General features: G+C 53.8%; 1 protein-coding gene across 26 annotated transcripts in view; it reads left to right on the top strand.

Annotated features, from left to right (window-relative positions):
• GRIK5 (glutamate ionotropic receptor kainate type subunit 5) overlaps window positions 1-19,847 on the top strand; it is a 61,008-nt gene that overhangs the window by 8,778 nt on the left and 32,383 nt on the right. For 15 of the 26 annotated variants that reach the window (XR_014806207.1, XM_084960965.1, XM_084960966.1 and 12 more), the window contains 10 exons: window positions 134-298; window positions 2,526-2,623; window positions 2,719-2,884; window positions 5,034-5,212; window positions 6,539-6,592; window positions 6,681-6,842; window positions 8,323-8,475; window positions 8,815-8,919; window positions 9,040-9,147; window positions 18,979-19,182. Coding sequence is in view for 25 of the 26 variants with exons in the window: in XM_084960965.1 (XP_084817091.1) it covers window positions 134-298; window positions 2,526-2,623; window positions 2,719-2,884; window positions 5,034-5,212; window positions 6,539-6,592; window positions 6,681-6,842; window positions 8,323-8,475; window positions 8,815-8,919; window positions 9,040-9,147; window positions 18,979-19,182 (1,394 nt within the window). In the remaining variant the exon portion in view is untranslated. Of the gene's footprint in view, window positions 1-45; window positions 299-2,525; window positions 2,624-2,718; window positions 2,885-5,033; window positions 5,213-6,538; window positions 6,593-6,680; window positions 6,843-8,322; window positions 8,476-8,814; window positions 8,920-9,039; window positions 9,148-9,249; window positions 10,573-18,978; window positions 19,183-19,847 lie in introns of those variants that run through there. The other 11 variants (XM_084960963.1, XM_084960962.1, XM_084960964.1 and 8 more) reach the window with 5 other exon arrangements.

Below are 19,847 nucleotides of genomic sequence, written 5' to 3' on the forward strand. Positions count from 1 at the left end.
CACTCCTTGGACCCAGGAGTTTAGACCCCTGGTCCTCCTCTCCAGCCCTCCCTCAGAGCCCGGGATTCCAGGAGCCCAGCCCCTCCTTCCTCAGGATCCAGGAGTATGGTCCCCAACTCCTGTGTCCCCTCAGCTGCCATCCTGGATGACCAGACAGTGTGTGGCCGTGGCGAACGTCTGGCCCTGGCCCTGGCCCGGGAGCAGATCAACGGGATCATCGAGGTCCCAGCCAAGGCCCGCGTGGAAGTAGACATCTTCGAGCTGCAGCGGGACAGCCAGTACGAGACCACGGACACCAGTGAGCAGGGCCACAGGGGGCGTGGGGTGAGGCCTGGCGGCTGGGGGCCTTCAGTGCGTTCCTCAGCCCCGGCCGCCTCAGCTTACCACGTTCTCTTCTGGCTCCATCTGCTGCTTCCTTTCGTGTCTGTCCTGCCCTCTCCTTCCAGAGGTGGTGCTGCTGGGTGTGGGGCGCTGGGAAGCGCCAGTCCCAGTGCTGCCTGGGAGGAGCTGAGGGCCTCATTGGAAAGATAAATGTCCTAGCTGGCCCGGGACATTGAGTCCCCAGAGCTGAGGAATGAGGGACCCAGACTGTGAGGCCAGGGGACCTCAGGGGCAGGGACAGCAAAGGTGTTCTGGAGAAGCTGAGGCTGAGCTCTGAAAGGCGAGCGGGATGTAGAAAGGTATTGCTCAAGGTACGCCAGCCGCGGGGTGCTCGCATCTTTGCTGAGTACTCCCAGACTGAGCAGATGTTAACAGGTGTCCCTTGAGCAGGTATGCTGAGGTCGTAGACCTTCGGGAGATGCTGCCTTCAGACGTGTTTGAGACGGATTTCCTTCCTTTGTTTTGTTCATGCGTGTTTCCGAACAGTGACAGAAAGGATCTAATGCTTCCTGGACTTTTTTGACTGGTGTCACACTGAACACAAGTTGAGAGGCTGGGGTGGAGGGTGAGGAGGCGGGCGCTGTTGCAGGCAGGTGCCTGTGGTCTGAACCTGTAGCGGAGGGGAGGGCTGAGTATTGGGAACCAGGGGGCAGGGTATGGGGTTGCACCCATCCTGATCGCCTGCACTTAGGCATGTTCGGGGAGATTGTGAGAGACTTCTGGGCTGGAGTGTGACTGGGCAGTGGAAGGCGAGGCCAGGCGGATGGACCAGGCAGCTCGAGCAGGCCTGGAAGTCAGGCTGGAAGAAGCCACCGTCACCTGTGGGCAGTGGGGAATCCTTGATGGGTTTGGAATGGGGAGGTGGTGGAAGTGGAATCTGGAGGCTAGACTTGGGTGGCTGGTGAGAGGCTGTGTGTGCCTGAGTTGAGAACCCTAAAGTAGGATGGGAATGCAGGAGTCAAAGAGAAGGGGACAGAGGTGAGAAAATCTGAGGAGAAAAAAGAGACAGGACGTAGTGACTAATTGGCTGCTAGGAGGAAGATTGGAGGCCAGGACCATCCCAGGTATTTGGGGTATATAGATGGTGGGGCCCTCACCCAAGGGGAAGGATTAAGCGTGGAGGAAGCTGAAACATTTAGTTACCGTGTTTTTAGCTGGATGGCAGAAACCCAACTCAGGCTGCCTTAAGAAAAAGAGTGAACTTACTAGCTCATGTCACCAAAAGGCCTAAGGATTAATTTCAGGCTTGGTTGGATCCAGGTACTCAAACGAGATCCCAGGATTGTTTCAGGCATGACTTGATACCGGTGTTCAATTGATGTTCCAGGAATTTCTGTATCTTCATCTTGGAGTCCTGCTTTTCTCCACGTTGGCTTCATTTTCAGGAATGCCCTCCCCCAGCTGGCGGCAAGATGGTCTCAACTGCTCAAAACTTCCATTGCACCGGTTTAGCAAACCCGGTGATCGTTTTAGCAGAAGACCCAAGGAAGGCTCTTGGTGGCCTAGTTTGAGCCTGTCCCCATCTCTGAACCGATCTCTGTGACCAGGATGAGTGTGGCTCTGTGCTCCTGTGTTGGGGGGGGGTTGCAGTCAATCCTGGGAGGCTGTGGTTCCCTGAGGAAACGTTGGGCTTCTGGCATGGGAAGGGCCTGGGCCGGCAAACACACAGGCTCCTGTCTGCCTCCCAGGCTTGAGACGCACACACATTTAAGGGAAAAGAAAGTGGAAGAAAGAGGAGCAAGTAAATGCAATAGAGGGATGGGGTTTGGGGTGCAGCGTTCAGAGGGGACCTCAGTGTGGGTTCAGAGGGTGCTGGACGCACCTCGGGTTGTCCGTGGTTGAAGAAGTTAAGAAGGATGAAGGCTGAGAAGCCAGGCACTGGATTTGCAGCCAGACGGTGGTCCCTGGTGTTTCTTTTTCATTTCTTCAATGTTTCTCCCTTCGTCTGACCCAGCCCTCCGCTGCTATCTCCCTGTCTCCCTCCTTTTGTCCAGTGGGTGGGATCAGGCCTCGGGGGTCCCAGGTGGAGGATCAGGCAGCTCCCTGTGGAGTGTCGGGTTCTCTCCAAGGCAGTTCCCTGAGGGGTGGGGTCAGAGAGGAGGAAGAAGGTCCCTGAATCTGCGGTCTCTTCCCACCCCTCACAGTGTGTCAGATCCTGCCCAAGGGGGTCGTGTCTGTCCTGGGGCCCTCCTCCAGCCCGGCCTCTGCCTCCACCGTGAGCCATATCTGTGGGGAGAAGGAGGTGAGGCGGGAGCTCGGGGTCAAGGGGGCGGGTCCATGGAGGTGAGGGCTCGGGCCGGGGGAGCGGGATGGAAGCAAAGGTCCTTCTCTGTTCAGATCCCCCACATCAAGGTGGGTCCCGAGGAGACGCCCCGTCTGCAGTACCTTCGCTTCGCCTCTGTCAGCCTGTACCCCAGTAATGAGGACGTCAGCCTGGCGGTCTCCCGAATCCTCAAGTCCTTCAACTACCCTTCGGCCAGCCTCATCTGCGCCAAGGCCGAGTGTGAGGGAGGAGAACTGGATGCTTTGCTTTCTACTCCCCCAAACTCCCCTTCCCAGGAGATGTAGGCTCCCACTGTCATTAGTGCTCCAGGTTGTAACGCCTGGGGTACGCAGGCCCGGGCTCTCCCAGACCCCACCATCCCTTCCCCTTCAGGACTGCAGCCCTCTGGTTCCACATGCCCTCTTTCCCTCGGAGTGACTGTTTAGTTAGCAGGTAGTGACAGAGCACCTGCTAGGAGCAAGGCCCCCGCTCGGTCCCAGCGGTTTAGCCGTGAACAGCTCTAGGTGTGGCCCCTGACTTCATGGAGCCCCAGGGCCACTGGAGGACCTGGTGGTTGAGCAGTTGTGATGGGGAGTGATGCGTGCTCTCAGGAGCTGAGTGGAGGTGATTCCACCCCTGGCCGGGAGGTTCAGAACCTGCTTTCCAGGGGAAGGGACCTCTAAGCTGGACCTGAGGGGTGGGGAGGAGTTGGGGTGCGGTAGAAGAGGGGGAGCATGTTCTGAGCAGGGGGCATGGCTGGGCAGAGGCGAAGGCCCGTGGAGGCTCAGAGATGCTTCCAGCGTGGGAGCAATGAAGCAGCAGGACGTGGAGACAGGGCACAATCCCTTGGGGCCTTGAGTTTTACCCTGAACATAATGGGGGCTGTGGAGAGTGCCCACACAGGGCAGGGTAGGGTGCTGCAGGGAGAGCTCTCCCGGCTCTTTGGCTGCGTTGTAGGGAGCAGACTTGGAGAGTGACACACGATGCTGCGGGGGGAGCAGCTAGAGGCGGGGAGATGGTCCTGGTTAGGGTTCGGGTGGTGGCAGTGGGGTGGAGGAGCCAGAGTGGATGTGAAGGGAGGGGGAGTGTGGGGCCATGGACGGTGACCAGTTCCTGCTCAAGAAGGAAGCGACAGTCAGTTCAGGGCAGATGCTGGGTCTCAGGTGTCTTTGAGACATTCAGGTGGAGACGTTTGGGAGGCTGGCAGGTTTGTGAGTGAGCAGCTGGGGAGAGAGGACTCGGTAAGCTCCAGGAGAACTTCCTCTTTCGAAAGGAATTTATTGAGCACCTGCCATGGTCCAGACGTGGTTCTTGGAATTAGGGACGTGGCAGTGGGTGAGCCAGGCTGGGACCCCTGCCCTTGTCCACCCTGCATTCCAGCGGGAGGAGCTGGCCAATGACCGTGATAAGGTGTGATATAGTCACAAGTGCGAAGTCCTGTGGACAAATGGAGGAGGAGGATGGGACTTGAGAGGGGTCGGGGGTATGATTTGCGATGGAAAGGTGGGTGTGGGCCTCATTAGGAGGTGACCTCTGAGTAAAGAGCTGAAGGTGGTGAGGGAGGGAACTGTGTAGGATCTGGAGGAGAGTGTTCCAGGCAGAAGGAACGGCCAACGCAAAGGCCACAGGACAGGAGCCCAGCTGGCGTGTGTGCGCGACAGCAAGGAGGCCGGCGTGGCCGGAGCTGAGTGGATGAGAGAGGAGATGGGGTCAGGGAGATAATGAGGTGAGCGGGCAGTGGGAGTGGGGCCTTGGAGGCTGAGGACTTTGACCTTCACTCTGAACCAGCAAGTTTGGAGCAGAGGAGGAGCACATGTGCTTTATAGCAGTTCTGGCTGCTGCATGGGCAACAGACTCTCCAGGGGCAAGCGTGGCTATTGAAACAGGCAGGAGAGGGCAGTGGCTGGGGCCAGGACGTTGGTGATGGCGAGATGCCATGTGGTGTGTTTAGCACCTCGTTGGGTTGGCCATGGGTGTGAGAGAGGCAGGCCAGGCTGCCCTCGAGGGTTTTGGCCCGAGCCACTGGCAAGCTGGAGTTAGTTGACTGACCGGGTGAGATGTGGTGAGTTGGGTGAGAAGCATGGATTGCAGCTCTGCATGTATGATGTGTGTGGTCCTTGTCACGTGTCCTAGGGGGACGGGGCAGAAGGGTGGCAGGCAACAGGTGTCTGGAGGTCAGGGGAGGTCTCAGTGGGGATTTTAATTTTGGAAGACCCAAGCATCAGGTGGCTGGGCCCAGCACCCCAGGAGAGCCAGTTGCACTCCAGACAGCCACCCCATCTCCTGAGCGAGCCCTCGTCCTCCCCCAGCTAGCCCGTCTTAGGAGGGTCTGGCCGCCCCAGTCCGGGCACACGGAGGGGCTCTAACCCAGGGCCCTACCCCACCTCAGGCCTGCTGCGATTGGAGGAACTGGTGCGTGGCTTCCTTATCTCCAAGGAGACGCTGTCGGTGAGGATGCTAGATGACAGCCGGGACCCTACGCCGCTGCTCAAGGAGATCCGAGACGACAAGGTGTCCACCATCATCATCGATGCCAACGCATCCATTTCCCACCTCATTCTCCGTAAGGTAGGTCCCTCCCCCCGCCTCTGACTCCCTACGGGGTCAGGGCCGAAACACGGGGTGACAGAGCAGGATAGCCAATGGCCACGGGCCTCAGTGGTCACATGGCAACATGGAGACCTGCTTCCTACCTTCACGCAGTAACCATGCGCTTTAGTCCCTCGGCTCAGCCGCTTCCCCGTTGCAGCCCTGGTTAGGCCCCAGGGGCTCGCCTCCTCTCTTTCCCATTACTTGCTGCCTCAGTGGGTTCCTGTCAGGGTTCCTGTGGCAGTGGTGGGGAAGTGCTTGGACAGGGCCTGGCTGAATAAATGCTGGCATAGTGGGAGCTCCTTGTTGTCTTTAACAAGTGCCTGTCCTGCTCTGCTTGGGGTGCTTTGCATCTGTCATTTGGCTCTCACCCCATCCTCGGGGCTCAGGTACGATACTATTTTGAGGATGAAGAATCAGGGGTTCCGGGGGTAATGGACAGGTTCAAGGAGGGGCCGGGGCCAGCCCCTTCCGTCATGGGCTGGTCCCATGCCATCCGCCAGTGATCCACACTCATTGTGGATGAGTGCTCTAAATTTATCCTCATAATCTAATCTGCATTATTTATTTTTCTCCATTTTTTTCTTTTTCAATTAAAACCATATGGCATTGCTGATCGTAGCTTAGAGGAAGAAGTGTGGACAGAATCCACAGGCCCTTGAGGCAGATGGCTTAGAGAAAAGATTTCAGGCTCCAGAGGGAGAAAGGCAGGCCTGGGGCAGAGTTCTGCCCCTTCTATGTGAGCCAAGTGGCCAGCGATCACTTTCATGCAATTTTCTGTCCTGTTATAACCCATTTGATGATAGCTCCTGCCACAAAGGCAACACAGATGGGGGCCATTTAATGTTCTAATGATCATAGTGGGACAGAATTAGGCACTCCTGGCACAGCTCGAGCTTTGAGAAAGGGATGCAAAACAAGAATCTTGAGATGTAAGTTAGCTGCCTTTCATTGCTGAGTGCTTTTAAAAATTGCAGGGTGGAGGTACTGTTGTGATGCAGTGGAAACAAATCCAACCAGTATCCATGAGCGCGTGGGTTCGATCCCTGGCCCCGCTCATTTGGGTTAAGGTTCCGGCATTGCCGTGAGCTGTGGTATAGGTCGCAGACGCAGTTCAGATCTGGCATTGCTGTGGCTGTGGTGGAGGCCGGCAGCTGTAGCTCTGATTCGACCCCTAGCCTAGAACTTCCATATGCTGCAGGTGCGGCCCTTAAAAAAAAAAAAAAAAAAAAAGGCAAATAAAAATAAAATAAATCTCTCTTCCTCTCTCAATTTCTCCTCCTTTCTGCCTCCCGTGTTCTCCAGGCCTCGGAGCTGGGAATGACCTCAGCGTTTTACAAGTACATTCTCACCACCATGGTGCGTACCCCCATGGGCCCCGCTTCCTTCTGCAGCGTCTGCCCCACGTGGGCCCTGCCCCAGCCTCACGCTCTCCTCTTGGTCCCAGGACTTCCCCATCCTGCACCTGGACGGGATCGTGGAGGACTCCTCCAACATCCTGGGCTTCTCCATGTTCAACACCTCGCACCCCTTCTACCCCGAGTTTGTGCGCAGCCTCAACATGTCCTGGAGGGAGAACTGTGATGCCAGCACCTACCCCGGCCCCGCGGTGAGCTTGCGCCCTTGCCCCCGGCACACCCCTCCCACCCACCCACCCCTGCCACACACAGACACTTCCAGGGCCCCTTCAGGCCTCGGTCAGCTGTGCTCGGAACCCTTGGGTGCCCCACTTGCTTTCTGAGGCCCTCCACGAGGCCGCACTGTGCGGCTGGAGCTAGGCCTGACCTGTTCTCCTCTCCACCTCAAGCCTCTCCCACCCCAGCACACGCGCACTCAGGGCCTTTGCACACGCTCTTCCCGCTGCGGCACGTGCATGTCCCCAGAGAACCAGCAACCTGCTCCTTCATCGCCAGCTATTGCTCAGATGCCCCCCCTTTTTAAAAAGTGGCACTCCACCCTCTATTTAGCCCCCTTCTCCGCCGGGTTTTTCTCCATAGCACCTGTCTTTGCGTATCTAATCACCATGTGGCTTGCTCTATATTTTGCTTAGATGTCGATACAGATATTTCGGTTGTAAGTTCCAGGAGGGCAGAGGTTTTTGTCTGTTTTGTTCACCAATGTATCCCTAGCACCTAAAACCACCCAGCTCAGAGTAGGTGTCCGATAATAATATACGCCGAATAAATGCAAACGTAGAAATGGTGCATATTTATGTGTATTTGTTCACAGACATCTAGTCACACGCCAAGATACCGAGACACCCCTGTGTGCACAGAAACTCACACAGACACTGATCCACGCGGGGGGCACCCCTGCACCTGCCTGTGCCACAGGGACATTCAGGCCTTCACACCCACCTGGCTAAGAGCTGCTCTCCCAAACACACGCACCTCGTCCGTCACAGCTCGGTGGCCAGTGTGTGTCCAGCCTCGCTGTGCCAGGCACTGTTTTGAGCTCTGGGTATCCGTTATCACGCTTATCCCCACAGAGGCACTCGGAGGCAAAGATAAACCCAGCTTTCTAGGGGAAGAAACTGACAGAAACTGAGGGTCAGAGAGGGGTGAGGACTTGACCTTCTGCAGGAAGTAGCAGAGCAGGACCTCCAGCTCCGAACCGCCTGCCTGCCAGGCCTGGGACTCACAGGGTCCTGCTTCCTGCATATCGAGTCCACCCTATAGTATGTGGATAAACAGGCACATCACACCCAGACAGGGGCCCTGGCTGTCGCTCCCACACCGCCGCACATCAGCCACACAGACACACAGATTCCTGTGCCCGCCAACATCCCCTCGTGGCGGTGACAGCTGGCCATCCAGGCCAACCCTCTCAGATGTGCCCTTCCCAGAACACAGGCCGCACGCGGTCAGGAAGAGCCGCTCCCTCAGCGGCGCGGGCGGCAGGCACGCCCTTCCCACGGTCACCTCTGTTCCCCGAGAAACCCTTCCTCGCTCCTGCCCTGCATGGCTTTATGTTCCTGGAGAGAGAAGAGTCTTCTGAGGGCTTGCAGGTAGCACCCCAGGGCTTTGGGGGCCCCCCAACTGAGCTATCTCTTTCCCATCCCGCCTCCCCTGCCTCCCCCCACCCTGTAGCTGTCGGCTGCCCTGATGTTTGACGCTGTGCACGTGGTGGTGAGCGCCGTCCGGGAGCTGAACCGCAGCCAGGAGATCGGCGTGAAGCCGCTGGCCTGTACGTCAGCCAACATTTGGCCCCACGGGACCAGCCTCATGAACTACCTGCGCATGGTGAGCCGGAAGCGGGGAGGGCTGAGGGGGCGCAGCGGCGGCCTGCCTCAGGCGGGGGCACTCTGTCCACCTGTGGCCCCCCTGCCCTCTCCCCCCACCTCACCCCGCCTCCTGCTCTCCCGGGGCCTCGCTCTGCCGTCCATCCCTCCCCACCTGGCCTCCCTCTGCCAGTGCTGCCGCCGTTGCCCTGTGTTCTGCCTTCTCTCCTTTGCCGGCCTGTTGTCCTGCTCGTTTAACAGTGGTCCTTCCTGGTCCCCCTCCCTCTTGTCCCCTCCCCCTCCGTCTTTTCCCCTCTGGGCCCCTGCCACCCCTCCCTCTGCCCTCCTCCCACCCTGCCAGGTAGAGTATGACGGGCTGACCGGGCGGGTGGAGTTCAACAGCAAAGGGCAGAGGACCAACTACACCCTGCGCATCCTGGAGAAGGCTCGGCAGGGCCACCGTGAGGTGAGCAGGCCCAGGGCAACGCCAGCGCCCGGATGGGCTGGGGTGAGGGTGGGGCGGTGCGGGGCGGGGCTGAGGCATCCTTGGGCAGGGCCTGGGCTGACTGCACCCTCTCTGCCGCAGATCGGGGTGTGGTACTCTAACCGGACCCTGGCCATGAACGCCACCACCCTGGACATCAACCTGTCGCAGACACTGGCCAACAAGACGCTGGTGGTCACGACCATCCTGGTGAGTGGTCCTTCGGCGGGTGGGCAGTAGATACAGGGGTCTTTCCTGAGTGGCGCCCCAACCCTGTCCTAATGAGGAGATGCCTTGGCTGGCCTCACGCAGACCACGGGGGACGTGACCCAGGCACCCAGCAACGGTGGCCGAGATGTCATGAAGCCAGTTGCTGCCATCGCAGCTAGGTCCAGCCCCAGGCTCTGCCAGCCACCAATGCACAGAAGAAGTGGCAGTGATGGGCATCGTGAGGATTCCACAGGTAGCACAGGTGGGGCGCCTCAAGGAGCGTCTGGCCTGGGGTAGTGGCCCCTGTAAACCGCTGTCATTTGGTCACATTTGCCGAGTGTGTTGGCGCCTGCCAACTTATTTAATATCCTTGTTGAAGAGGCTCAGAGAGGTGAAGCGACTTGCCCAAGTCACATAGCAAGTAGAAGGCGTAGCTAGGATGGATACCATGCCTCCGAGTCTTAACCACTACACCGAATGTCCAGTCCTCTCCTTCCTGAGCACCAGCCAAGGACCCTGTCCTGTAGCCCCTGGGGGTCCCACTCCCGCATCTTACCAGATCAGAGACCAGAACACCTTTTGAGTGTTAGCAGGAATTTACGGAGCACACGTTCTGCTGCAGGCGCTCTGCTAGGCCCTTCCCAGGCATCACTCTTTAAAACTCTCAGCTGCTCAGTGAGGTTTGTCCTGTCTGCCTCCTTTGGAAGGTGAGGAAGCAGGTCACAGGGTGAGTCCCTGCTGGAGCTGAGTGACATGCTCAGAGCCCACGCCCTCTCCCGTGCACCCTGCTGCTTCCTGCCAGGAGGTCAGGGAACAGGTGGCGCAGAGGGCCTGGGGAGCAGGGGAGGTCTCTCGCCCGCTGGCAGCCGTTGACTGTGGGAGCCCCTCAGTAGCTGTGAGCTGAGCCGGCTGATAGCTGTGGACACTGAGGCGTCGGAGGCCCCTAGAGCAGCGTGTGGCAGAGCCATTCCCTCGGTCCCTAGGGAACTCCTGACCTCATGTGGACCTTGCGTTCCTCTGGAGAAGGGCCAGTGAGCCTGCTGGGGAGAGACAAGATGGCCTGCAGCCGGGAATCCAGACACTTTGTAGCAGCCTCCCTGAGGGCCGGGCCAAGTAGCACCTCTGCGCGTGTGGGCTGGAGTCACCCCCAGAGGCTTCCTGGGGTTCTCGTTGTGGGAGCAGGGGCAGCGGTTGGGGAGGAGATGTCAGGAGAGCAGAGCCAGGCCCCCCACCCCCAGGGGGGCTTCCAGTCTCTTCCCACACTTGTTTCCCCTTCTGCCCAAGGCACTGAGCCAATGCTGCCCTCTTCCTGACCTTCACTCTTCTCTTGATGGATTCATTCATTCATTCTCCTATTCCACAAATATTTGCTGAAGCTGCTGTGCGCCGGGCCTCACAAATTCTGGAAGTACAGGATGAGTCACAGGTGGTCTCGTGGTCTCTGTCCTTGAATGGCCCTGGAGAGGGGCTCCCAATCCGATGCAGGAGATGGACCTGGACACAGTCATCCCCACACAGAGTGATAAGGGACCACCACAGAGAGGAGGGGTGGCCTCAGCTTTAGAAGGCCTGAGGAAGGCTTCACAGAGGAGGTGGTGTTAGATGGGGCTCTGGAAGCTGTATAGGAGTTGGGTGCACAGAGGAGGAGGGGCCTGGCATCCCAGGCAGCAGGAAGTGCGGGAGCAGGAGCCTCAGTGTGCACAGCTGGACATGCCCATTTGTTCACCAATGTTTACAGACTTGTGTTTCTGGGTGGGACCTGTGCCAGGCACTTGGGGATTCAGACATGAGTCAGCTTGAGCGCCTGGGGCAAGACGCTGACAGGGCTTGTCTTATTCCCTGCTCTGTCCCGAGGGCCTAGAACAGTGCCTGGCACCTAACAAACATGGAGGGGTGGTCAGTGCTGCGACAGAGGTGGGGAAGGGTCTCTGAAGAACTTAGTTATGCTTATCCTTGGAGTACCTTGGAGACTGTTAAGCAGAAGGGCCAGGGCTAGATCTGGATGTCAAAAAAGCTGGGCCCCTAGAGTTCCCTTGTGGGGCGGTGGCTTAAGGATCTGGCATTGTCACTGCTGTGGCTTGGGTTGCTGCTGTGGTGTGGTTTTGATCCACATGCTGTGGTTACAGCCAGAAAAGAGATGCCCCAGGTCAGGGAGCTGGGCTGGGGCTGTGGGGAGGGAGGGGCATCTGTTGTGGGGTATTGATGAGCAAGGCTGAGGGAGGGAGAAGGAGGAGCTCCTCTGTGAGGTGGAGGCTGGGGCTGTCCCTGGAGTGGTGCCCACAGGTCCGGAGCTGAGAGGGCGGGCTGATGCCAAGTCTGAGATCCCACAGGGAAGCTGGGGGTCAAGAGGGGCCCAGGAGCCGAGGCTGTGCAGGGGCCTTCCCCCAGCCCCAGACCCTCCCCCACTCCCACTCAGGATTTTCTCCCTCCTTGAAGGCCCTCCCTTCAAGCTGTGATGTTTCAAATTCCTTCTGTGGCAGATGAACCCAACTAGTATCCATGAGGATGCAGATTCGATCCGTGGCTCTGCTCAGTGAGTTAAGGATCTGGCATTGCTGTGGCTGTGGCTGTGGCCAGCAGCTGTAGCTCCAATTTGACCCCTAGCCTGGGAACTTCCATGCGCCAGACATGCAGCCGTAAAAAAAAAAAAAAAAACAAGCAGTTGTGATGTCTCACCCTGCTCTTTGGTGCCTCTGGGGTCAGACAGACCTCACCCCCATTCCTGGTTTCACCTGGACATTAGGTGGTCCAGCTCTCCAGTTTCCATACCTTCATCTGTAAAAGGGTCTAATGATCCCACCTTGAAGGGCTGTGGGAGGATGACATGGGATCAGAAGGCCCCCAGGCATACCTAGCTGGGAAGTTGGGCTGAGCACGTGTGAATCCCTTTTCTCTCCCCAGCTGGCATCCTCAATAAAAATAGCAGTCATGGAGTTCCCATGGTGGCTTAGTGGTTAAAGAACCCAACTAGTATCCATGAAGACGAGGGTTCGGTCCCTGGCCTCACTCAGTGGGTTAAGGATCCGGTGTTGCCGTGAGCTGTGGTGTAGGTGGCAGATGAGGCTTGTATCCTGCATTGCTGTGGCTGCAGTATAGACCGGCAGCTACAGCTCCAATTCAGCCCCTAGCCTGGGAACCTCCATATGCTGTGGGTTCGGCCCTAAAAAGACAAAAGACAATAAATAAATAAATAAATAAATACATGCATACATTTTTTTTTAATTACAAAAAAATTAAAAATAGCAGTCATCATGGCCAGAGTCTGAGCCAAGTCCTTTGCTGGTGTTACTCGGTCTTCATAGCAGCTTTGAGGCTGGTGCTGTTGTGACCCCTGATTTTCAGACAAAACTAAGGCATAGGAGGTTAAGGGGACAAGAGTTGCCTGACTAGAAGACGGCAGAGCCCACATGCCTCTGCTTTGTACCAGACTGTCTCAGTTTCTACTCCTTTCCAAGCCCCAGCTGCTGTGTTCTAGGCCTGGTCCTGCCATCCACACACTTCATGACCTGGATGGGCCTCTCCTCTGCCTCGGTCTCGTCCCATAAAATGAGGGGATTAAAATGCTCATAACAGACTCGTGGTAGGGGTGGCGGCCTTTAAATTGGACACTAGGAGTTCCCGTTGTGGCTCAACAGATTGAGAACCCAGTGTGGTGTCCATGAGAAAGTGGGTTTGACTCCTGGCCTTGCTCTGTGGGTTAAGGATCCAGTGTTGCTACAAGCTGCAGCATAGATTACAGAGTCAGCTCGGATCCGGTGTTGCCATGGCTTTGGCGTAGACCTGCAGCTGCAGCTCTGATTTGACCTCTAGCCTGGGAACTTCCATAAAAAGAACCACAACAACAACAACAACGAAAAGAAAAAACGGGGCTCCAGGAAGTCCTGGATATGGAGTTATATCCTGGTTTCATGAAAGGATCTAGGCAGGCAGCTTGTGAGGTATGTTCTAGAACCCTCCCCCCCCACTTTAACATTTTTGTTTTCAGTTTCAAGAGATGTTTATGGATGTATAAAGGGTATTGGAAACTTGCACGGAGTTAAGTGTACTGCTCACCCCTGTGGAGCCATCCCCCCACCCCCAGCCCTCCATTTACCCCTTCTGGTCTCTGACCCCTCAGTCTTAACCGCAGTCTCAACTTTTATCACCAGTTTAGCTTTGCCTGCTGTGAGCCTCACAGAATTAAGCTTTGGTGTGGCTTCTTGTGCACAACATGTGTTTGGGAGATTCACGCATGTTGCTGCAAGTAGTTTAGTTTCGTTATATGTTCTGTTATGTGATATGAACTTACTGCAGTTTACTTACCTATCTTGATGTGCATTGGAGTTCTTTCTCTTTTTTTTGGCCACAGCATGCAGCAGCTTGGTGTGGGATCTCCATTCCAAGACCAGGGATTGAACCCCGGGCCGCAGCAGTGAAAGCATCAAATCCTAACCACTAGACCACCAGGGAACTCCCCTGGAGTTGTTTCTAGTTCTTTTGCTATGGTGCATACTCCTGCAATGAACATTCTACCACATGCCTTTCAGTGAATGTGTAGGCATTTCTGTCGCGTGGATATGCAGGAGTGGAATATGGGCTTTTGTGGGTTCAGTAGATTCGACCAAAGCATTTTCCAAAGTGCTCTCCATTCCCAAAGGCAGTGTCCGAAGGAGAATTTCAGTTGCCCCTCGCTTTTGCTGGTGCTGAGTTTAGACAGGTACTGACCCTGTTGTGGTTTTCATTCCCATTTGCCTAGTGACCAGGGAAGCTGACCACTTGTTCATGTATTGACGATTTGGAATCTTTTGGGCAGTCCCTGCTCAAATCTTTCTCTATTTTTAGAAAATTTGGATCGCTGGCCTTTTTATTGATTTGTAAGCTCTTTATACATTCTGGGTATAAGTTCTTTGTCCAGACATGCAGTGCAGAGACCGTCTCCCACTTTGCGGCGTGCCTTTTCACTCTCAGTGGTGTCTTTTGATGAAAAGATGTTTAATTTTCCTAAAGTCTTCTTTCTCTGTTTGTTTCCCCTTGACAGTTTATGGTTTTAGAATTTAAGAATACTCTGCCTACCCCAAGGTCATTAGCTAGTCTCCTATTTGTTTCCTGAAAACATACTAATTTCACCTCTTACATTTAGATCTACAATCCACCTGGAATTGATTTTTAGGTGTTATGTGAGGTAGAGGGGGTCAGAATACATTTCCCCCATGTGGTTGTTTTATTGAGCAGCACCATTCGTTAAAACGATTGTTCTTTCCCTCTTCGCCACAGTCTTACCCTTGTCATAAATCAAATATCCATTTATGTGTGGGTTTCCAAATTCTCTTGTCTCTTTGTCTATTTTTGCTCTAATATCTCATTGTCTTAAATACCATTGCTTTAAATTAAATGTTAATGTCTGGTAGGGAAAGTGCTCCAGTTTTTGTCTTTAGGACTGCTTTGGCTCTTTTGGTCTTTTGCATTTCCATATGCATTTAAATATCATATTTCAGAGTTCCCTGGTGGCTCAGAGGGTTGAGTATCCAGGTTGTTATTGCAGTGGTATGGGTCGCTGCTGTGGCTCGGGTTCAATCCCTAGCCCAAGGAACTTCTGCATGCCATGGGTGTTGCCCCAAAATAAAAATTAAATGCCATATTTCAGAAATGTAAATATTTTATATTAAAAAATGTAACTAGGGGTGGGACAGAAGTTAATTAAATAGAGTGAAATTAAATTCAACTTAATTTTTATTTTTTTTTTTGGTCTTTTTAGGGCCACACTCCATGGCACATGTGGAGGTTCCCAGGCTAGGGGTCGAATCAGAGCTACAGCTGCTGGCCTATGCCACAGCCATGGCGATGCCAGATTTGAGCTGTGTCTGCGACCTACACCAGAGCTCACAGCAATGCTGGATCCTTAACCCACTGAGCGAGGCCAGGGATCGAGCCTGTGTCCTCATGGATGCTAGTCAGATTTGTTTCCACTGAGCCATGACGGGAACTCCAAATTCAACTTAATTCTACGTTAAATAGAATTCAGGAGTTCCCTCTGTGGTGCAACAGGATTGGTGGCATCTTTGCAGCCCTGGGACAGGTTCAGTCCCCAGCACAGTGGGTTAAGGATCTCGTGTTGCCACAGCTGCGGCATAGGTTGCTGGGATCAGATTCCTGGCCCAGGAACTCCATAGGTCACGGGGTGGCCAAAGAAAAGAAATAGAATTGAAGGAGTACAGAAAGGGTAAAGAGTGAAAAATCAGTCTCCTTTCCTTCCCAGTGCCCCGTTTTTTCCCCCATCCCCCCAGAAATGTCTGAGGATGTCACAGCACATCTTTGCTTTCTTCTTCACAAAGAAGAGCATATTGTACACGTTGTTCTGTAGCTTGTTTTTTTCCTCTTAATATATCTTATAGAACTTGTTATTTTAGTAGTTGCCTGGGATTCTTTGATGACATCAATAATCTTTTTAACCTGTTCCAAATTAGGCTGTTCCAGTCTTCTTTGCTGCTACAAGCAGTGCTGCCACAGTTCTCTTGGACCTACATTTTTGCGGACAGGTGCTTAGCCATTTGCAGGATGAATTCTTAGCATCAGACTTAGAGGCCCACCATTGTCTGTCTGCAGTGCTGGGCTCCTGCAGAAGATTCTTTTGGAAGAAGTCTGAAAACCTTGAATTAGAAGTTCCTTGAGACCCTTGGGTCTGATGGTCTGGGGCTGTAGGTTGAGTGGTAGGTCATTGTTTTCTGACCTTGAGTTCTGTTCTTAGGCCGCAGTTCCTGTATTTTGGCTCTATGAGCTCTCACCCAGATCCTGAGGCCTTGAAACCGAATGTGCAACCCACATGCTTCAGTCTTGAATTTGGAGATCACTTGACTGGCGGAAGGAACAAAGGCATCGGGGAGCATAGCAACTGAGTTCTAAATCGTAGCTCTGCCCTATCTCCCCATCCCACTGTCCTGCTTCAGCTGTGTGACCTTGGGCAAGACAGTTGACCTCTCTGAACCTTGATTTCCTCCTATGTATGCCAGGTGGACCGTATGAGAGCCTCCAGCGCTAACACTGGCTTCTTGTCTAGAGAACTCCTGATTTCTGGTTTCGTTTGTTTGTTTTGGTTTTTTTTTTTTTTGTCTTTTTAGGGCTGCACCTGAGGCATATGGAGGTTCCCAGGCTAGGGGTCTAATCAGAGCTGTAGCCACTGGCCTACGCCACAGCCATAGCAATGCCAGATCTGAGCCACATCTGCAACCTACACCACAGCTCGTGGCAACGCCAGATCCCCGATTTCTGATTCTTTAGCTTTGATACCTGGCCTGCCCCTGTCTCTGTGTCTGGCTTCTCCCAGGTCTGCTCTCTGATTCTGTCCACTTGAGTTTAGTCCGGCACGGGGCTTAAGAGCAGAGCTGTGAATTCAGCCTGATGTGTCCATCTCAGCCACTTTACTCCTTCACTTTTCAGGACCTGTGTCCTCATCTTGAAAATAGAGGTAATAATACCGACCTCCCACGCTGACAGAATAGCTGTCACACAGCAAGCCCACAAGAAATGCTAGCTGCTGCTGCTATTATTAGTATTATCTCATTCCTACTCCCAGTTCTACAATTTACAGATTTGGAAATATGGCTTAGTAGAGAAAGAAAAGCACTGATTTTCTTCCATCCCATCTCCCCTTGGCTCTGGGGCTTTGTTGGGGTCTGAGAATCTAGTCTATAGATACCTTATACTACCTATCATTGTTCTCCAAATCGCCCCCGAACCTGGAGGCTTCCAACAATAATGAATATTATTTCTCACAGTTCAGTGGGTCTACCGAGCAGTTCTGCTGGTCTCACCTGAGCTAACTGTGGTTGCTCAGCTGGCATCTAAGCTGGACTGTTTGATTTACTTGTTCTCATTCATCCTTCACGCAGGCCAGCCCCAGCTTTCCTCATGCTGTGGTCCCAAGAGGTCGCTCTGAGGGCCCAGGCTCTGGAATTCACCCAGCACTCCTTCCACTGCATTCTGTTGGCCAAAGCACATCTCGAGGCCCACTCAGACCCAGGGGGTGGGGAAGTCCACTCAATCTCCTGATGGGAGGAACTGCAGAATATAGTGGCCACAGGTCCACCTCAGAGCCATGAGAGGTGGCAGAGGTTACTTGACCTCTGTGAGCCTCAGATTCCCCATATGGAAAAAGGAGTCTAAGAATACGTCCCCTGTAAGGTCACTGTGGGGAATTAAAGTGATAAAATCCAGAAAAGACACACAGCCCAGGGTCTGGTATTCGGCAGGTGTCTAGTCCACATGGTAACCATTGTGGATATTTTTTTTTTACAAGTAAAAATTTGTTTTATTTATTTATTTATTTATTTATTTATTTATTTATTTTACCACTCAGATTTTATTTTATTTTTTAATGATTTTTATTTTTTCCATCATAGCTGGTTTACAGTATTCTATCAATTTTCTACTGTACAGCAAGGTGACCCAGTCACACATACATATATACATTCTTTTTTCTCATATTATCATGCTCCATCACAAGTGACTAGACATAGTTCCCAGTGCTATACAGCAGGATCTCATTGCTTATCCATTCCAAAGGCAATAGTTTGCATCTGTTAACCCCAAATTCCCAGTCCATCCCACTCCCTCCCCCTCCCCCTTGGCAACCACAAGTCTGTTCTCCAAGTCCATGATTTTCTTTTCCGTGGAAAGGTTCATTTGTGCCGTATGTTAGTTTCCAGATATGTGATGTCATATGGTATTTGTCTTTCTCTTTCTGACTTAACGTCACTTAGTATGAGAGTCTCTAGTTCCATCCACCATTGTGGATATTATTGCCAAAGCTCTTCTGGCTTGTTCCTAAGTCCTAACTCCTTTTGTTCCTAAGCCCAAAGCGACACTGCACAAACAGCCATTTGGACAATAACTATGTCAAGATAAGTTTCTCTCTTGTTACCATCATCTTCATCCACCTTGTCTTCCTAGACTTGGAAGATTTGCTCTGCTTTTGTCCTTATTTGGCACAATAAGGGTCAGTAAAGTTTGCTCCAACTCTTCAGAAATAAGTGTTGACGTAGCAGAGCAGCTGTAGGCCAGAGATTGCAAACTGTCAGGTGCTTGTTTGGCCTGCAAAGCATTAAAAAAAAAAATGCTATTAGAATTTGAACTGTTGCTAACCTTTATAATCAGGAGATTTTGCAAAACAACCTGGGTTTCCAAATTCTCTTAACATTGGACCATCTGGCATCTCAGGCCTGCTTCCCTCATGGCAGCACTGGGCTGGAGCTAAATCCTGTAAATCCTGGTGGGGCAGAGCCTCTTGGATCCCTTGATGGCTCATGAAGTCAACTTAATGGGTCGCTATTGGTTGTGTAAAAAATGCAGTAGAGCAGAATAGAAAGTATCAGGGTATTTTGCTGCAGTCATAAGGAAAAGGACTGTTTTGTGGAACTGAGTCCCATTAACGTGTGTACATACGTGTGCACATGGGCATAAATGCATGTGACTTGGATTACACAGTGAAATGGATCTCTTACTGTGGGTCATAGCCAACGATTTGAAAGTTTGGCAGAGGCTTCATCCAGTCTGATTCACTCGGGTTACCTGCCTCCCTTCTGGCCATTTGAGCTTGAGATGAATGAATGTTAGCTTGGCTGGTGGAGATGGAGGCGGCTCCCTGCGGTTTGCTAGGGGCCGGCGGGTCGCTGTGTGCCACCCCCCCCACCCCTACCCCCGGCTCTGAGCGTTTGCAGGCAGGGGATGCATGCAAGGACTCTGTCATCTCCATTCTGCCAGCAGGTTCCTGACCCAGCTGCCCAGCCTGGGCCCAGGATCCACGATTCGGCCCCCAGATATCCTGTCTCTGACCCCTCTTGTCTCCTGCTTCCCCAGGAGAACCCGTATGTCATGCGCCGGCCCAATTTCCAGGCCCTGTCGGGGAATGAGCGCTTTGAGGGCTTCTGCGTGGACATGCTGCGCGAGCTGGCCGAGCTGCTGCGCTTCCGCTACCGCCTGCGGTTGGTGGAGGATGGGCTGTATGGGGCGCCCGAGCCCAACGGCTCCTGGACGGGCATGGTTGGCGAGCTCATCAACCGGGTATGGTGGGGCTGGGGCCAGGGAGGGGGCCGGGGACTAGGTGAACGAGGGGAGGAGGGCAGGCGGGCAGCCGATGGTGCAGGTACTGGGTGGGGAGGGTGCAGAAAGGTGATGCATCAATTCCTGTGTCCCCCTTTCAAATGCTTCCCTCACAGGACCTGGCTGAGTGGGTGCTCAAAGATTTGTTGAGTGAATGAAAGAGATGTGGAGTGGGAATTGGACAGACGTTGAGGAGGTCGAGACAGGCTTTCTTCATGAGGCGAGGCTAGGGCTAGGCGGCCTGCACCTGCTGGGAGGTGGACATTGATGCTGCCTATAGACCTCCCACGTCTACCCACTCAATAGGTGTTTACTGAGCACCCAGTGTGTGCCTTGTACCATGTTGTCATGGGAGATAGTGATGACTGCAGGGACCTTGGACCCTGCCCCCAAAAGCCATGGGCCCCTTTAATATGCAGAATAGCAAATAATCATGAAACAGAGCCATTGAGGCTGTGATGGGGGAAATTCAGAGGAGAGACCCAGAGGGCTCCTGACCCAGCCAGGCATCCAGGGAGGGCTTCCCAGAAGAGGTGACAGCCACGCAGATTCTAAAGAGTGTGAAGGGGTCAGCAGGGTGAAGGGGGTCTGGGAGGAGGGGACCGTGTTGGCATTTACAAACAGTA

This window comes from Sus scrofa, chromosome 6 (assembly GCF_054392235.1).
Source record: "Sus scrofa isolate SSC_HxYL_T2T_F1_AM1 chromosome 6, Sscrofa_HxYL_maternal_Yorkshire_Landrace_v2.0, whole genome shotgun sequence".
Classification (NCBI taxonomy): Eukaryota; Metazoa; Chordata; class Mammalia; order Artiodactyla; family Suidae; genus Sus; species Sus scrofa.